Here is an 18296-nt window from a genome sequence, read left to right as displayed (position 1 = left end):
AATAATAAAAGTTTTTTTTGTGTACATGGCGTGTGCTTGCTATGTATGAAGTGATTTATGCCCAATGTATTAAATAAAGATAGAAATAAAAAAGCAGAAACGGACGAGTGGGAGGCCACGCAGAGGGCCTTGATTCTGGAGCAACAAGTAGAACGTAAACGGAGGCTGAGGCAACTTGCCGAAGGACAACCTACCGAAGGGTGGCCCGAGGGGAACCAAGGAGGTGTCACGGAGGGTGCAGAAGCCGACGGAAATTTCTACGCATCGCCAGAACACCGTAGGGTGCGGAGCCACAAAGAGTTTCTGGAGGAAACAAGGTTAAGGAGAGATCTAGTCGAAGAGACCCGGGATCGGTTCAGAAACTTATCCCTTACACCACAAAGTGAAGATCACCAAAGGGAGCCAGGAGTGGGCGCGAGTGACAACGAAGGGGAGGATAACCGTACCGTAGGTGCCACGCTCGGCAGGCAAAACACCGTACCTCCAGTCACCCACGCAGGACACACCACCGGCACCGGAGGGAGCGGCGCAGGGACCCAGACATAGTCACAACCACCTCCAGGAAGACGACCCCCATCGATGGGGAGTAAACAGAAACTATCGAAGTTCAATGGCGACAGGAAGGAAGATCCCATCCGCCATTGTCGAACATGTGAAACCATATGGTCAGCGAACGGTGTTACCAACCAAGACAAATGGGTAACACAATTCCCAGCAACCTTGAGAGGAGTGGCCATAGACTGGTACTCAGATATGGACAAGGCCAAAGTCGGCACATGGCCCGATCTTAAGGAGTTTGGGATAGAGTTCCGCCTCCTGAGAGATGACAACGAAATAGTCGCCGAGATCTATGGAACGAAGCAGAATAAGAACGAGACAGTGCGAGCTTATAGTCGGCGGCTGAAGGAACTACTGGGAAAAATGGAGAGTCAACCAGCAGATGGGTTGAAAAAGCGATGGTTCGTGGAGGGACTAAAGCATCCCTCCGAAAGAAGATGAAAATTGTTCCACCTACATCGTACGAAGACGCATACAATAGAGTGATGGATCTTGAGAGCGAGACCAAGACATCGAAGAAGAAGAAGGATAGCTCGTCCGAGGAGGATGACTCGTCACAGGAAAGCAGCAGCGACAGTGAGGTTGGCAAACGGGTGCAAGCGCTCCAGTAAGACATGGAGCGAATGAGGAGGGAATTCAAAACAATGAGAAGCACCGGTCGGACCGAAGGGGACATATGGTGCACTGAGTGCAAGGAGGAGGGGTACACAAAGGGTACTTGCCCAAAGAAGGCATTCTGCGAGATTTGCCAAGTGATGGGACACTCCACCAAGGAGCGCCCATACAACATGAAAACCCGGAATACGCAAATGAACCAGGTGTTGTTCACGGAGCAGGCCACAACGTCCGCACCAGCAGGTACGGGCCAACAAGCGAACAACAATGCAACCTCGGGAGGCTACCGAGATAGCCAATGGGGAGTACGAAACAACAATAACAACACAAGGAGCCGGATCCAATACGACTCCAAAGGTCGATCGATGGTACAATGCAGAGCGTGCAGCCAGTGGGGGCACTTCGCCCGAGACTGCCCAAAGGGAGAGGCCACACAATATTTGTGCAAATGGTGTGGACCAAGAGACCACGAAGACGCCACCTGCCCGAAGTCCGGCGTCAACTTGCTCAATGTCGAGGAAACCAAAGAAGAGGAAGTGTTGGCCGTAACCCGCGCCCAAGCCAAACACGCAATGTGCCCAGACCCGGAGATGGAGAAGCGAAGGGCACGGGAAGCACGAGAAGAAATTGAGAAAGAGATACGAGAAAGGGCGAAGGCGAAAGGTAGGGCAAGTACTTCCAGCCGACCGAAGGCGGAGGATGCTATACAAAATCAAATTTTAAAATTAAAATTGGAGGTGCCTATGAAGGTACATGACCTCCTCCAGACGATGCCTCAATTGCGAACGGCGTTGCTAAATAATCTCTCCCAACCACACACCAATACCAACCACCACACAGATGTTCCTGGGGGGTCTACAATAGACCCCATGCTACTGGCAATTCAACACTGGAAGGAACCCGGCCATTGTGGAGATGGGTATCCTTGGCACCATTCTAACCGATACCATCGTCGATGGTGGATTAGGAGTGAATGTTCTTCCAGAAGAAACCTGGCGAAAGCTGGGGAAGCCGACGCTGTGGCCATCTACATTCAATCTACTCGGAGCAGATCAGCATGGAATCAAACCCATCGGGACACTGATGGGCCAACAAGTCACCATCGAGACGCAACCCTTCATACTGGACTTCGTGGTAATCCCACTAAAAAAAAAAGGGTATGATGCGATCTTAGGGAGAGGGTGGCTGGTGGTAGCCAAGGCCACCCACAACTGGAAGAAGAACACTCTGTCTATGGAGAATGGAGGAAGTTTGTTTATCATAGACCTCGGGACACAGTTGGTTAGTGAGGAACTGGCATCATCTTCAGAATTGGAGGGTGAAGGAGAAGGCAACCTGAGGAACGAAGGACACGGCTTCAGGGAGCCCAACGACGAAGGGATTCTCAAACTAGGAGAGTGCTCTGAGGATGAGACGGGGTCATTGAACGGGCTCTTCCACTAGCAGATGGAGGATTATGAAATGTTCCAGAGCTACAGGCTCGAAGTAGAGGTGCCAGAGCAAGTAACAGAGGAGGTGTACCTGCTAGAATACATAGAATATTGGAAGGGAGACGCCCCAAACCTCGGTGACGTAGATAATCCGAAGATCAATTGTGTCGGCAACGATTGGAACCCTGTGTGGAAGGCCGCAACTTTCAAAATCTTTATTATTCTTCTTCTTCTTATGTACGAGAAGGAGACCGTGGTCCCTGTAGAATTTATGGTTCCAGGTCTTCGGATGGCCATTGAAAATAGACTTGCCACCAATGGATCCAAATTGAAACCCTACCACGCGAAGCGCGCAGGAGACCCGAGAGGCCGGAAGGACACCCGAGAGGCCGGAGGGGGACCCGAGAGGATGGAAGGGGACTCGAGAGGTCGAGCAGGCGACTTGAGAGGCACGGGACCAACGCGGGAGACGCTTGGGCGAGGAGAACCGAGAAGGATGAAAGGCGATCCCAGAGACAGGGGGCCTGAGCCGAAGACTCTCTAGACAACTAAATTAGGAAATTGAAAAAAAAAAATTACGATCGTACGGGTCCGTACGGCAGTTGACCGTACGACTTGAAAAAAAAAAATTTAAAAACAAAAAAAAAGAGAAGAAAGCCACGGTGGCAACACCGACAGTGGGACCACCGGCGATGAAACCACTGAACGGTAGCACCACCATGCGGTGGCAACACCGACGGTGGCACCACCGTGCGGTGGCAACACTGTGCGGTGGAACCATCGTACGGCAGCACCACCGACAGTGTAACCATCGTACAGTAGCACCACCATGCGGTGGCAACACCAACAATGGAACCACCGTGCGGTAGAAACCACCGCTGCTGCAAGGAATAAAGGCGCGGAGCGCAGAGACATAAACGCAACCCCCGCACAAACAAACACAGCCGTACGATGGAGGGGTGTTGACGGCACGGGAAGGTTGCCGTACGATTGGAGATGCCAGTGCTATTGTTGACCGTACGGGGAGGTTGTATGGCCGGGGTGCCATTGGGGACATTACAGTGCCGAAAAAAGAAAAAAAAACGACGACCGGATTGAAAAATCATTCAATGACATGTGGAGCCAGAACGCTGAAAATATTAGAGTGGAGAAGAAGGGTTTTGACATCTTAAATATCACAGAAATGATGCGCTACCCCCGGACCCCGCGAGGGGCGCTGCCCCTCGACCCCGCTGGGGCGCTACCCCCAGACCCTAGTTTATTTTTGAGCTACAATACACTTGTTGGAGTTGGGCAAAGGCATTGGAGATGTCACCAATAAGTGTTGTGGTTGTCCGTACTGTGAGAAAGAAGCCTGCAGCTAAGCATTGGCAGGGAAGCCATAAGCCGTAGAGGGAGACGGATTTGGAGGTTGGGAACAAACAGAGTTTGAGGGAAGGCATTGCAGGTCCGCGCAGTTGTATGACACCAGGGAGTTATTCAGTTCAGTTATTAGCCTTTGGGGAGTGTGATGGAGGATTTGAGGTGTCTCTTAGCCTTTGTGCCAACGGACTGTGGCCACCTCCAGGAAGGAATGGTACACTTTGAGGAACTTGGAGTATGTCTCGACTGGACGTGAGGTTGCCTTGGTGGATGCAGAGAGGGCTTGAGAGGAGCTGACCACCAGGTTGGAGGCAGTACTAGCGTGAGACTTACCTCAGCGTACCCAGGAGTTGGATGCCAAGAGGACAATGTCGGTGGCTATCGAGGACAAATTGGCTAGGGAGACAGTGTCATTTGAGTAGCAGTTGGTGGAGGCTGAGACCGAAAAGCATGTTTTGCAAACAAGTTTGGTTTAGGCACAGGAGGATTGTGATGTCGAAGGAAGCACTAATGGTGAAATCCGCACTTGAGCATCGGATGGTAGCAAAAAAGGGTTTTCAGGCGAGGACGTAGCAGGTGTATAAGTTCCAGGCTCGACTAGCGTTAGCAATTCTATTTAATGTCATCTCTATTTTGTATTAAGTCGTCTAGAGACAACTTTTCTTTTGGGGGGGATGATGTTGGCGGCAATATTGTACATGAAAATAAAACTAGTTAATTAAGTTGTAATTGTCTTGGTTAGTTGGCAACCGAGGGGTGGCAGTTGCGGTGCGACGATTGGCGCTCGCACCCCCTCGGTATCTTTATATACTTCCGAATGTAACTTGTGACAGGGGAACAATTAGGAATGGAATAACATCTCATATATTGCATCTGATATCTATGGCATTATTATTCTGCGTTATCTGTGTACTTTAAGTTATTCACCCGAGAGGGCAAACATATGTTTCCATAAAATCACACCAAACAGAGATACAGTTCGGATCAGCACTTAGTAATCTCCCTGAAGTTTTCGTAAATCTGAGAATGACTTACAAGTTACACCCCAAACAATACATTTCAACCCCTTACTAGCTAAGATATTAAACCAATGAGCTGAAAATCGATCTTGAATACCGGTAATGATCTCTGTGACTACTATCAGTTGGAATCCATAACCCAACTGTTATTCTCCTTACCTTCCAATCACCCATGTCTCTTGTATTTAATGAATTTTTCCGAAACCTGGTCTTTCACAGGCAAGAGAAAAGCCACTTGAGGGATTTCGTCCCCAAATGCCAAGACTCTTGAAAAACTCCAGAAATAACCAATTTCAGATTATCACCATTCCCAAAATTGTGTTTCCAGCATTAAATGCTTCTATTTATTACTTCTTTTCGGCTCTAATTCCAATGCATCACCAATGTGGGATGAAAGCAAAATAGAATAAAATATTATTATCCCCTTATGTCTCCGTAAAGAAGGGGTACTTTTAATATTTCTTTTTTTTAACATTAGCTTCAGCAATAAATAACCACTGAAGTTAAATCATAGATGGCACACTCGCAGAGTACTCGGCGAGTTTTTGAGCTCTGCAAGTTTTTATGACTTTAACTCGCAGCAAAAACTCGCCGAGTTTTTGCAAAAAAACTCGCCGAGTAATCGCCGATTTTTTTGCAAAAAATCAGCTAGACTAAAAAAAGAGGCCCAAATATGTCGAAAAATATAGGGGGAAACTGCGCTAATGGAAGCAGGGAAAATTTAACCTCCGAGTCTGATTAGGCTCAATATAACAACATAATTAGCATTGAGGAAATCTTGGTATTATACATTTTAGAGTTGAAAGTTTGAAACTATCAGTATGAATGATGAAATTTCAAATATTGCGCGTTTGTAGATCTCCACCAAGATCTAGACCTATCTATCTACCCCTCTTTTTCTCACCCTCAGAACTGGGAAGATCTCCACTGGGAAGAGGAAGAGGAATAGTAAATAGTTTTAGCTAGAGCTGGGAAGAGGAAGTTGTAATTGTAATTTGTAATGATGTATTTACTTTTGGTTTTACAAAAACTATTTACTATTTTGCTTCCAGCCATCAGCATTCCTCATGAGGATGCGATTTTGTAGACACTTTGCATTTAAATATATCTAGAATCAGCTTGTTTCTTTGTGTTATCATTTATTGACTCATTGGATGCATCTTCTCATTAAATTTTGCAAAAAAAATGCATTTTTTATTAATATTAAGTGTGTTTTTACGTTGCCAAGTTTTTCGCCGAGTTTTTCCGAGTTTTTCCGAGTTTTTCCCGAGTTTTTGCTGAGTTTTTTTCTCAGGGGCTTGGCGAGTCGAGCCGAGTCACGAGTAGTCCAACTATGAGTTAAATAATTGAATTTAGCTTTAGAAACTTTTGATTTTTGCCTGAATAATTAATTCTCCTTTTTAAAATACAATCCAGGCGAATAAATAAACTCCAAAATTCACCCGACATTGTGCCCGAACTGACTTACTATAAATAGTAAGTTCCTAGAAACCCTGACAAAACAACTCCGATTGGCCTAAAACTGAATTTGCCTAGGCCAAATCCCTGCAAAATCCTGGTTAGCCCCCAGGACCAAGGCAAAAAGGGCCAATGAGAAATCGCTAGATAACTGCTAAAAAGGGGACATTACACAGGCATCACTAAGCATGATGCTAGGGAATGTCCTAGGGCCACAAAGGAAATAAAAAGAGAAATGAATGCCATACTTGCAATTGGGAAAGTGAAAAAGTTGCAAAGGGAGAGGGCAAAACTAGCCATGAGAGAATCTCAAGGTGCTTCAATCGACTTTGAAGAAGAAGCAACACTTTAGGGTATACTGGGCTCTCTTCGTGACCCACATATCCGCAAATCCAACACTGCCTTGTCCACCACTTCAACTACTTCTAGTAGAGCACCTGTTGCATCTCCATCAGTGGGTCTCTCACGACCGAAACCAGCAAGATCAAAGAAGGTTTCCACCCTCAATAACACCTAGAAGAACTCCTTTATTCATTTTGACAACATCTCGTTAACTGTACAAACTTGGAATGAGAGAAATGAGAGCCAAAACTCCAAAAAAATTGAGTTTGGAAGGAAATAGGGCATTTAGAAATGCAAATATTTTATTTTCCCTCGAAAAACCCTCATAACGATTTAAAACAACTTATGTCCCCCACATCACCTAGGCATGCAACTTGGGGAACAAAAAACACCTTTTTAATATTTAAACACTAAAGTGAATAATAAAATGTCACTTTAATACTTTAGTGCGAATATTAAAATAATATCAACCACCTTATTAAAAACTCGCCAAGACACTGAAAACGGAAATCGATCGTTCTAGAACATAACTGATGCTTAAGGATGATGATTGGTGCCGAAAGGAGCACTTACCATAAATAGCAGTGCTCTCCAAGGTCTGGGGAGAACAAACCCAAAAAAACCTAGAATGCTACAATGAGCGTTATCACCAACTATCATCACACAATTGTTGGAAGCAAAGAAACTGCAAATGAGGTCACCAAAAAAAACAAGAGTCGCCTAACCAATACCAAATAGCTTACGAGAACCTAATAACAAGCTAATAGGAAACCATCGCTGAATAGGTTAGAAAAGGGACATTACACACAAAATTATCTTAGAAACAATAAACCAATGCTTCCCTTACAACCATGTTTAGTCTTTTTTAAATGCTAACACAAAGGAATATGATGTTGTGCAAGCAAGTGGCACAACAACAATTAGGGAAATAACCCACGCCACTTTTTGACTCTAAATTAATATAAATAAAATTGAATTTTTTACAATATATCTGAATCATTTATAGATTAACATTAAACTCTTCAACAATACCAAAAATCTGACAAACTAGAAATCACACTGAGAAAATCAACTACAATACTAAAAATCTTCACAATCTGAAAATATTATGAAACCACAACCAAATCTTGAATTCAAACAAAAAGTACCAAATACCAAGAAACTAGATGCATTCAACACTTTTGTTATCTGTAAATGAAATCACTTGTATGGCCAAGAGGTATTTCGTCCCCAAAACCATATCATCAAAATGGTTTTTGTCCTCGAGCAATAGAAAAAGAACTCGTGTTCATTCTCCAAAAGAAAAAATTTATAAAATGAGCAAGCAACCCTTTTCTTGAGACAAAATCTCTTTTTTTTAATACTCACTTTTAGGACCTCGGTTTGTAACAACACTTTATAATTCACTTATAACCACTTTTTTTAAATAATTAAATATAAGTCACCTTTTGAAAATATAACATAGAATTATTTTTTGACAGCTTAAATTTAATTATTTAATTATTCCCATAGTTTTGAGAAAAGGCACGTGACAATTTCAGCTTTTAGTCTTACTCTTTGCTTTTAAGTTTGTTGTTTTTGCTTGATCTTATGCAGATAGTAAACACCAATGTCCATCTATATGCACGTGCGCGCACATGTGTGTGTGTGTATGTGTGTGAATGCATGTATACTGGATGTACTCCATGCTCTTACCTATTTCAATTACCTCCCAACACATCTTGAAAGCCAGAAGGTGGTTCTGATTCATTCATTGAGCTATTGATTCAGTTCTGAATGTACTAAATAATCTTGCCAGTTTCAATTTCCTCCCAGATAATCTTGAAAGCCACAATGAATCTTTGATTTGCCTATTCAGATTGGGTAGAATTTCCTCTAAGCACATAGAAAATGTGGCAATTCAATCTTTTATATCATGTATTTATATTTAAACTTTTAGGCTTACTTTCTACGTTTCATTTTGTTGCTCATAGTTGGCATTATGCAGCTAACACACAGTTGCATCACTATACGTGTGTGTGTGTGAATGTTCATATGTACGTGTGTCTGTATAATAGTATATATGTACACATGTATATGCGTATGCACATTCATTTATCCTTTGGACACAGGCACTCATATAGGTTGCCTCACCATTCAAAATTCTTAGATTCATATTTGTTACAATTTCACTTTTGATAAGTGAAGGAACTAACCAGCATTTATAACCACTATAAATTGCTATTGTTGACTGTTAATATACTACCCAGACATTTTCAAACACTCTAATAGGCCACATGAATAAATGCTGTAATTCATAAGATATAATATAGAAACCATATTTACCTGTCCATGACCAAGCTTCTTTTGAAGATCCTTCCCAAATATTGCTACATAAGAATCATAACGGGAATCAGAAGCAGACCTTTCTTGAAAACTAGGTGCTACTGGTGGAAGGCATTCTATGGCATCTATGTAAAGCCATTGGTGAACTGGAAAAAATACTCCTGTTACAGCCTGCAATTTGTACAATACCAAACAAACGAGTTAAAAAATCTAGTTTTCTATGGTTTTTCATATGTTTGCCCAATGCTTTTCATCAATTATCCATAAATTATTTCTACAACAATTACATTAATCTAATCATGCAAAAAGAAATGTGTTCTTGGTGCAATTTTCATTTATGGCTCATATTATGACAATAAAATTGTGGATCATTTTGCATATTTGGCTTGACTCAGAAATTCTATGTTTGCAGCATAAAATCTAACAAAACAAAGGAAAAAAAATACAATTTTCAAATGTTTGGCGAAAAAAATTATCACGTAAAATTTTTCACATGGAAGTCCATTTTGTAAAACTTATTATTCTTGTCAGTTTGACATGGATAGTTGTCAAGTGTCATAGTTACCCTTTTGTCATTCTCATGTGCTATAGGTGCAGTCCATCATTCTAGGAATATATTGATTGTTTTGTCAAGTCACTGGACAAGGGTAGGATCTAGAAGTCAAGATCTAAAGCAGAAAATTTGTCTAATGCATGTGAAAATGACTAAATATCCAAAATGGTAAACTGACTCCTAGGGCACACCTTGCCAGAGACGAAATTGACTAGGTGCCAATAGTGGTGATTATAATCTCAAAAGCATACACTTTGTGAGTTTAAGAAGTGCCTCGAGGAATGTGCTTTTGATTATTTTCCCAAAAACTGAACAATAGGCTAAGTAATGAAAGGTGGTAAGAACCCTATGAGCACAAAATTTTCCAATTAGAACCTAAGTGTCAAGTCACAATAGCCTCCCAAGTACATATTTTCACTTGGCAAGCCTCCTCAAAATGAGCGCTTTTCACAAAAATTGACTAAGTGGCAATCAATCTCAAATCACACACTTTTCATATCATGAGCAAACTTGAGTGGTTAAATGAACGGAAGGGTGAGTTTTTCCTTTTGGTGCTAATTTAAGACTCGACGTTATCATCACAAAGCATGCGAGTCAAGTGGTTAATCCCAGCAAGATGCACACCTACCACCTATCCACCACTTAAAAGCAAAAAAAAAACATAAAGAACAACGTAAAACAACTCACTCCAAAAATGTGTGCGGCCTGAAGTGCTATAAAACTGCAAAAAAGGAAGATTTTGTTTGTCATTTGCATTTGAAGCATCCAAATGCAAAGAGGAGGGTGTGAAGCATTGAAAGGCAAGAAGGTTACAGACCTTCCAAGGGTTAGCAGGCACTGCAATAGCAGTTTTGAGCATCTTCAAGGGAAGCACTATTGTTGAAAATTTCTTTTATGCAAAAATTGGTGCAGTGGTCCTTCAATTCAAATAAAATTGCTAGGGTTTGAAGAGCAAAAATTTTCCAGTTTTCCAGAGCTTTGTGTAGTTTGGAATCTTGTTAGGATCAGTCTAGAACAATAGTTTCAGATTCCTTTACGAATGAGGCAGCAAGAGTTTTGTAAATGAATGGAATTCCAAGGGCATGTCATGCCTCAAGTCTGATTTTTGGAAGAGTCGAGTGGCAATGGTAGTAGAATCAACTACCCAAAAGATTACAAAAGGTGTTAAGTGACTAAAGTGACCTTATGGCATGCATATGTGACCTTTGGTGAAATGGATTACACAAAAGCACACATAGGAAGGAGAACAAACTCTTAAGACAAAGTGACTTGAAAGACCAAAAGAAGTACCTAAGACGTGTTTCAAGTTACAACACTAACCCAAATGTGTGCTTTAGCAGTTATAGATGTCTTTCAAGTGTCAAAGATGGGTGAAATAGGTGCCTTGGCAGCCTAACAAATACTGAAGTGGTAAATGTGATTTAATGGCATGCCTAAGTGAGGATAAGTAAAAGAAGTGTTGCTAGGGTGCACCTAGAACGTAGTATATATTTTTAAGTGACAAATGTGATCGAAATAGGCATCTAGCAGGTTTTGATTGTCACGAGTAGTTGAAAAAGGCACCTAACTCTAGTTCAAGGTGATCCACCAAACTCACCAACATCCAAAATGTCGCTACTAAGTCATCAACCACTACATGAAGAGCTTGGGCAATGATCCAAGTGCAGAGAAATACTAAAAGTAGTTTTCCCTACAAAAATTGGAGCATTGTGCATAGAAAGGCAAGTGAATTCCAAAAGTGGAAGAACTCCCCCATGTGCACAACCAAGAAGAATGTCACTTCCCACAATGCACAAAGGTTCTAGTGGATTGGAACTACAAGGGGTAACATTAGCTACCTTATTGGAAATCTACCACAATGCTGGCTTGTTTGAGGACAAGCAAGTCATGTAGTCTAGAAGGACGTTGAACTAGGAGAATGGCATTGGAGAGTAAGGTAGTTAAGTGATGGTAGTGTCAGCAATGTCACAAAAACCTTTGTTGAGTGAGCATCACAGTCTTTACAATGTCTTGGGCAATGTATACCCATGGAGAGGCATGGGCAACACATGGTGGAAGAAGAAAAGATGGGCATTCAAAAATTTGCCCAAACAATAAAAAGGACCTCTAGAAGAGAAGCCAGTTATTCTACTTGTAAGTGTCATGGATGGCCATGTAGAAAGGCAATTGTAAAAGAATAAGCAAGATCAACAACCAAGAAAATTAGATAGATTGTGACCCTTGATCTAAGCAAATCGTGACCAAGCAATCAAAATGCATATGAAATACAAGATGGTGAGAGAATAGAGGTATGCTAACCAAAGGGCAAATGGTAATGAAAGTAGAAGAATAACTACAAGAATATGACCTAGAGAATTGTTAACACTACAATAACAGTACAATAACTAATGTCTAGAAAAAATGACCAATAGAGAAATAGAGATAGATAGACATGTCAAAAATTAATTAGGAGAAAAAGGAAAGAAATGTATGTAGTTTGTTCACTCTAAGCATCTTCACGCAAAGTCATGTTGACCAATGTAAAGGCTATTTTAAATTGAATAGAAGATGTTTTACACCAACAAATGTGTGTCTTTATTGATGAATCAAACAATTGGTGATAGTCAACTAGAACAAGCTAAGTATAGCTAAGTTAGCACATATGACTACCTTTTGTTCTTACAATTGTTCATGTGAAAACAATATCCCCAAGCTTCTCAAGTACATGTTGTAGCAAGGGCTCCCAAGAAGTTTTGCACTTTGGCATTTCCCACCTACTTGGGATTGCCATCTAACTTCACAAGTCAAAAAGGTGGTTGCCTATGTGCTTGCATCAAAACAAAGGCCAAACACTAGTAACCCAAATTTATGTTGTGTACTTTCAAGAACAATGGTGATGTATTAGTTGCAAAGAATCTCCTTGGGACTATCCTATGATGTGAGTCGACCCAGAACCTTTAGCATGCCTTATATTAAAGCACTAAATAAGGTAGAAACCTACTCTATGAACTTTATGTACATAATTTTGTTGTTCCACATGACACAAAGTAGAACCCAAATACCTTTGTGGAAAGATGTGGAATTAAAGGCCTTTCCATCCTTTTTTCCAATAGACGAACAAAGGGAGATCTGGAAGTGGATATATTTAGCCATGCATAGAAATGTTTCACCTATGGTAAGGGGAGACTTCTCTAACTCGGATATCGTTATTAAAGAATTGATGAAAATGCTAGGGAATGATAAAATTGCACAAGCAATGCCACTGCAAAATGTGGCAATGAAACAAATTCAAACAATGCTCCTACAGCCTGCCCAAGATGCCTTTCGACTCGTAAAGAAAGCTAGCTAGAGCTTCCCCTATAACTCCAAAGAAGAGAACCACTATCATACCATAACTTCAGACTAGCCTTGGCAAAGGTAAAATATTTTCTAAAGGTAGAAAAGCAAATATATGTTTTGGATTGGGTTGAGGTTCCATATTCTCATTTTGTGGAATCTAATTCCTAAATAGAGGCATGAAGCACAAGCAAACCTTGAAGAAATCATAGAGCGTATCAATGAGTTCCCAAAGCCAAGAGACTTTTCTACTATCACTTATTACAGGTACCAAGATCCTTACAATTTCAACCAATGTAATGTCTCATGCTAGATTTAGGGTAAATAGTTTTCAATAGATTCAAAATATTAAATGCTAACTATACAAACCCTAAAATGCATAACAATGTTTACCTGCAGCCATAACCTTATAAAACCATATAAAATATCAATATTCGCAAACTAATGTTATACACACAAATGTGCTTCAAACTTCCTTAATTTAACCCTAAAACAATAAACCCTAACTTACAAACCAACTATAAGACAACAAAAAATTTACAACACAATTGTATGAAAACAATAAACCCACAATAGATTCTTTGCATCTGTGCTTTTACATGTGATGCTCAAATAACAAACTATGCTTGCAAACGGAGATCAACAATAATAATGTATTAATTAATGGACATGAGATACCCTTACAAAACATTGCTATGATCACAACAAAGATCGTTAATGGAAATAATCACAAACCCTAATTACATGGAAGCTTTGATTAAAAAATATCTCTCAAAAGAACATAGCTATCTAGTATTACATTGACCATATCTTACCTTAATGGTGGTTACAATACAAAACTTACACAATATAACTAGAAGTGTCATGCATATTCGTTGTCATTGTTATCGACCACCATGAAAGCTCGAACATGGCCTCTGCATGATTCCAACTTGATAGTTGAAGGGGTTTTGTCCTTAAACACGAGATCTATGAGTTTTCATCCCTCAAACTCCCAAATCCACTAGTTTTCATTCTCAAACCTAGAGTCTAGAACAAGTGCTCACTACAATTTTTGGATTAGGGTGTTTGGTGGTGTTGTGACCTTTTTCACACATCGCCCCATTGCAAATGGGGACCCTCTCTTTTCCGTCTTTCTAGGGGTTTTGTTAGTGTCTTGTGACCTTTTTGCTGCAGTTTCACCAAGCCTTGTCCAGTTCAGAGCATTTCAGGCCCTGATGATTGAAGTTAGTTTTTGCAAGTTATGTGATTCCGAAATGCAAACACCACCAGAGTGCTTAGAGAGGCCAAAGGACGAAGATCGCAATTGATTTGGACAAATTTGGACAACTTTCTATTTTTAGAAAGTTTGCTTTTTTGCTTTTTCCTATTTTTTAGGAAGTTTTGTTTTTGGCATTTTAGCCCAATCCCCGGTATGGCTATTTTTAGAAAGTTTTCCCTATTTTTTAGGGATGTCTGTTTTTTGCTTTTTCGGAATGGGAACCTAGGGTTTGCACTTGCACCACTGACCAGCTTCGACCGGGACTCAAAAATTCCAAGTTTTGACCTAAAAAGCTAAATCCCTAGATTTTAGGCTTTTTGCTTTTTCGGGATGCAAACCTAAGGTTTACACTTGCACCACTGACCAGATTCGACCGGAACTCGAAAATTCCAAGTTTTGACCTAAAAAAGCTAAATCCCTAGATTTTAGGCTTTTTGCTTTTTCGGGATGCAAACCTAGGGTTTACACTTGTACCACTGACCTGCTTCGACCGCGATCCAAAATTTTCAAGTTTTGACCCAAAAAGCTAAGTTCCTATATTTTAGGGGGTCATTGCACCTTCAAAGGATAATCAGCTCAAAAAATCATCCTGATCCTCAAATGTCCTGAAATTTGGCTAAGTCTGGAATGTCATCCTGATCATGAAATTTGACTAAGTCTGGAAAATTGGAGAATCCTCCAAAAACTAGATTTTGCATTATAAGTCCTAGAGACCTGAAACCACTCTCAAACATCCTGACAATATATATGAAATATAACTTAAAGTATAAGAAAGAGAAAAGCTTATACTTAAATGTTATATTTCATATATAGTCCGCCCTCTTGAGAGCCTCCAAAAGTCCGCCTTGAAGAGCAAAGGTCTAGAAGTCCGCCCATGTTGGAGATATCTAAAAGTCCGCCATGTTGGGAGGTAGACCAAAAGTCCGCCATGTTGAGAGGTGTCCAAAGTCCGCCATGCATGTTGGAGAGGCTATGAAGAGGGAGCATAGAACTCCACCCTCAAGGAGACCTTCCTAAAGTCCGCCTTGAGAGGCTTCAAAACTCCGCCATGTCTTGTGGACTCTCCAAAGTCCGCCCAAACTTGTTGGTGAAGATGGTAAGGACATCAAAACTCCGCCCAAGCATGTCAATTGGTGGTCATGCCTCTTAAACTCCGCCCTATGCCTTGTGGAGTGAGAAAAGTAATGAAGGAACACTCACCAAAGTCCGCCCAAGAAGAGAGGTCATGTGGGAGCTAACTTCAAAGTCCGCCCCATGCCTTAGTCAAATTACACCTTGATGGAGGCCATGAAGGAGCAATGTCTAAACTCCGCCCTACCCTAGCAAAATGATGCAAAGGTCTAGAAGTCCGCCCATGTTGGAGATGTCTTAGAAGTCCGCCTAGGGGGTGTGTTCCAAAGTCCGCCCTATGCCTTAGCTAAAAATTCGCCTTGATTGAGCTTTGCTCAAAGTCCGCCCTCCATGTTGAAGGGACCCTTCAAAACTCGGCCCAAGGAAATAGATGCTAAGTATGATAGGGGAAGGCCCTCTAAACTCCGCCATACCTTGGAGAGGTAAGCAAAGTCCGCCAAAACTTGAAGAAGATGAAGATAAACTTCCAAAAAGTCCACCTACACATAAAAGTCAAACAGAATCAACGAAAATACAAAATGATGTCATGAAAATCCTTCAAGATATCGAACTTAAATCCAAAATAGAAAGTTTTCAAAAGGAGAATATTGGAAGATTAATAAATATTTCGAACTTATAGCCAAATTGGAAACTTTTGGAATATATTTTCTTCGAATTTGGAAACATGACAACACTTTCCTAAAGAATGAAGTTAAAATTGGAAACATGAGTTGGACGATTTTAAGGGTTTCTGATTGAGGGTTTAACTTTATTTACAAATACTTAGTTGTAAACTTCATTTCTACACCAAGAAGTTCGAGTTACTAACGAGAGCTTAGTAAAGTATTTTCGGTTTGAAGATCATCTGGAGAAAGTTTTGAACAGTGTTGGAGGTTGGATAAACTTTTTTGACAAAAGTTTCATAGAATTTTTTTTGAGAAAGACTACCAGCATAAGGAAGAGTTATTGAATCGTTCTAGAATTTCCTGAGTGTTCTTGAGAAAATCCAGCCTTACTTCCATCCATTCAAAGGTGAAATGGAATTCATGACGCAGATTTATGAATTTTCTAAGTATTTTTCAGAGTTTAAGAAATGATTTTTAGTAAACTTAATCGAAAATTTTGGAGAAAGAAAATCATTTTTTTTGGCTAAGTATGAAATTTTTTTGAAAGTTTTAACACTTGATGGTGACTTCAACCGACCTCAAGGCTGAGGGTCTGGAGGTGAAAATTCAATTTTTGTGGCTAAGTATGAGAGTGAAAAATGGAAAATTTTCCAACACTTGGCCATTTCGCGGCCCCGTTATTTTTTTTCGAAATTTTGCAGAAATTTTCTAACTTAAAGTTTTCATCATTCATCTACAGGTCTTTATCATCTTTAGACTTTGTTTATCGGTTTATATTCTATGAATTGTCAACTTATATGTGGCATTGCTTTTTACTTCAATAAGAAGTCGACCTTTCTCTCCACCGACAAAAGGATCAACTTTCACTCAATATATTGGCACAGGATCTATATCTCCAACTACTGGGACTGTAATTTATATATATATGATCAGACTATATAGTATGTATGATCGCTCATAATTTGATTGCTGTTCCAGAACCTAATCTCTTTATTTTCTTCAATCACTAACTTGCTGATTCAGAGTCTTCTTTATCTCAATGCTATGTTACCATAAGTCTTTGATTACTGTCGCTGATTAGTCATGTATTCTGTCACACATTAGTCACTGATTGTCATCTTCCATGTAGTCGATTATCTCAGTCGACTTATCATTATCACCATCTTTGTCTACAAATGCACAATACTTCCTTAAAGAGTTAACCTTGTCAAATATGCCCCTTTATTATATTTTTGTAGACTGTTGGCATGAAAATATTTCTTTAATGTTATCATTAATTACTGTTCAAAGACATAGTCGACTAACACATGCCCACAAAATCTGTCATATGCTATGTTTATGCTGTTAGACATCAACCATTAACTCATTATGGTTGCTGTTATGTAAATCAGATGTACACCATTCTGACACTGCTCATTGTCTAATTTTCTGTCATTACCATGCTCACAGCTTTGTACAGATCTGCTCAATACTTCTCAAATATGCTTATATAGTCTAATGATAATGCCTTCAGATTTTCTGTCATTACCATGCTCACAGCTTTGTACAGATCTGCTCAATACTTCTCAGATATGCTTATATGGTCTGATAATAATGCCTTCAGATATGCTTTATATTATACAAATCCACTTGACATTCTTATGGAATCAACCGACATATTCTGATCTTCTTTCTGACGTGTATGCTGACTTGTCATAACAACTTCATCTTTTATGAATCGCACATATACTCATATACATTGTGAATGTCTTCTTGCATCTTTGACATCAATGACAATATTTCCATCAGTATGAGCAATAAAGTAGAGAGTTATCATTTGATGGAATAAAATACTTTTTATCTGCCACCATGGTGAAGAAATAGTAATTACAATTGATTCATTGAAGGCACAAATAGTAAAGAGAAAACTAAATCTCATCAGCAAGCTCATAAGGGATAGAAATTTTGAAGAGGTCAATAACACATACCAAAATGTCAAAATAACATGGTCAACTAAATTGGTCATCAAAGTTCATCAACGAGAATATCAAAAAGTTTCATTTCGGCTGTTTTGTTTGATTTGTTAAAAACTAAAAAATTTACAATGACGAATTAGCCTTTTTCATTTGTAACTTTCCAACTTCAAAAATAAACTCCCATCGGTGTTTCAAGTACTTTAAACATTCTTATCAGCTATTTTATAAAGTTCATAAAGTATTTTTAAATGCCAACATTGACAAGAACATAGAAATCTTTGACAATACAAAGGGGAATTAACAAGTCTGCATACATTTCTAAAAGGACCGACATAAATATGTATTTATATAACAAGCAAGTTGGCCT

The 18296-nt window shown here is 40.0% G+C and overlaps 1 protein-coding gene across 3 annotated transcripts in view; it reads right to left on the bottom strand.

Moving 5' to 3' along the window:
- Positions 1–18296, bottom strand: part of LOC131049864 (uncharacterized) — a 268522-nt gene that overhangs the window by 234473 nt on the left and 15753 nt on the right. For all 3 annotated transcript variants that reach the window (XR_009106814.2, XM_057983957.2, XM_057983949.2), the window contains exon 2: positions 9110–9280. Coding sequence is in view for 2 of the 3 variants with exons in the window: in XM_057983957.2 (XP_057839940.2) it covers positions 9110–9280 (171 nt within the window). In the remaining variant the exon portion in view is untranslated. The remainder of the gene's footprint in view (positions 1–9109; positions 9281–18296) is intronic.

Source organism: Cryptomeria japonica, chromosome 5 (assembly GCF_030272615.1).
Source record: "Cryptomeria japonica chromosome 5, Sugi_1.0, whole genome shotgun sequence".
Taxonomy (NCBI): domain Eukaryota; kingdom Viridiplantae; phylum Streptophyta; class Pinopsida; order Cupressales; family Cupressaceae; genus Cryptomeria; species Cryptomeria japonica.
The sequence above is the reverse complement of the archived record's forward strand: the minus strand, read 5'-3'. Positions and strand labels throughout refer to the sequence as shown.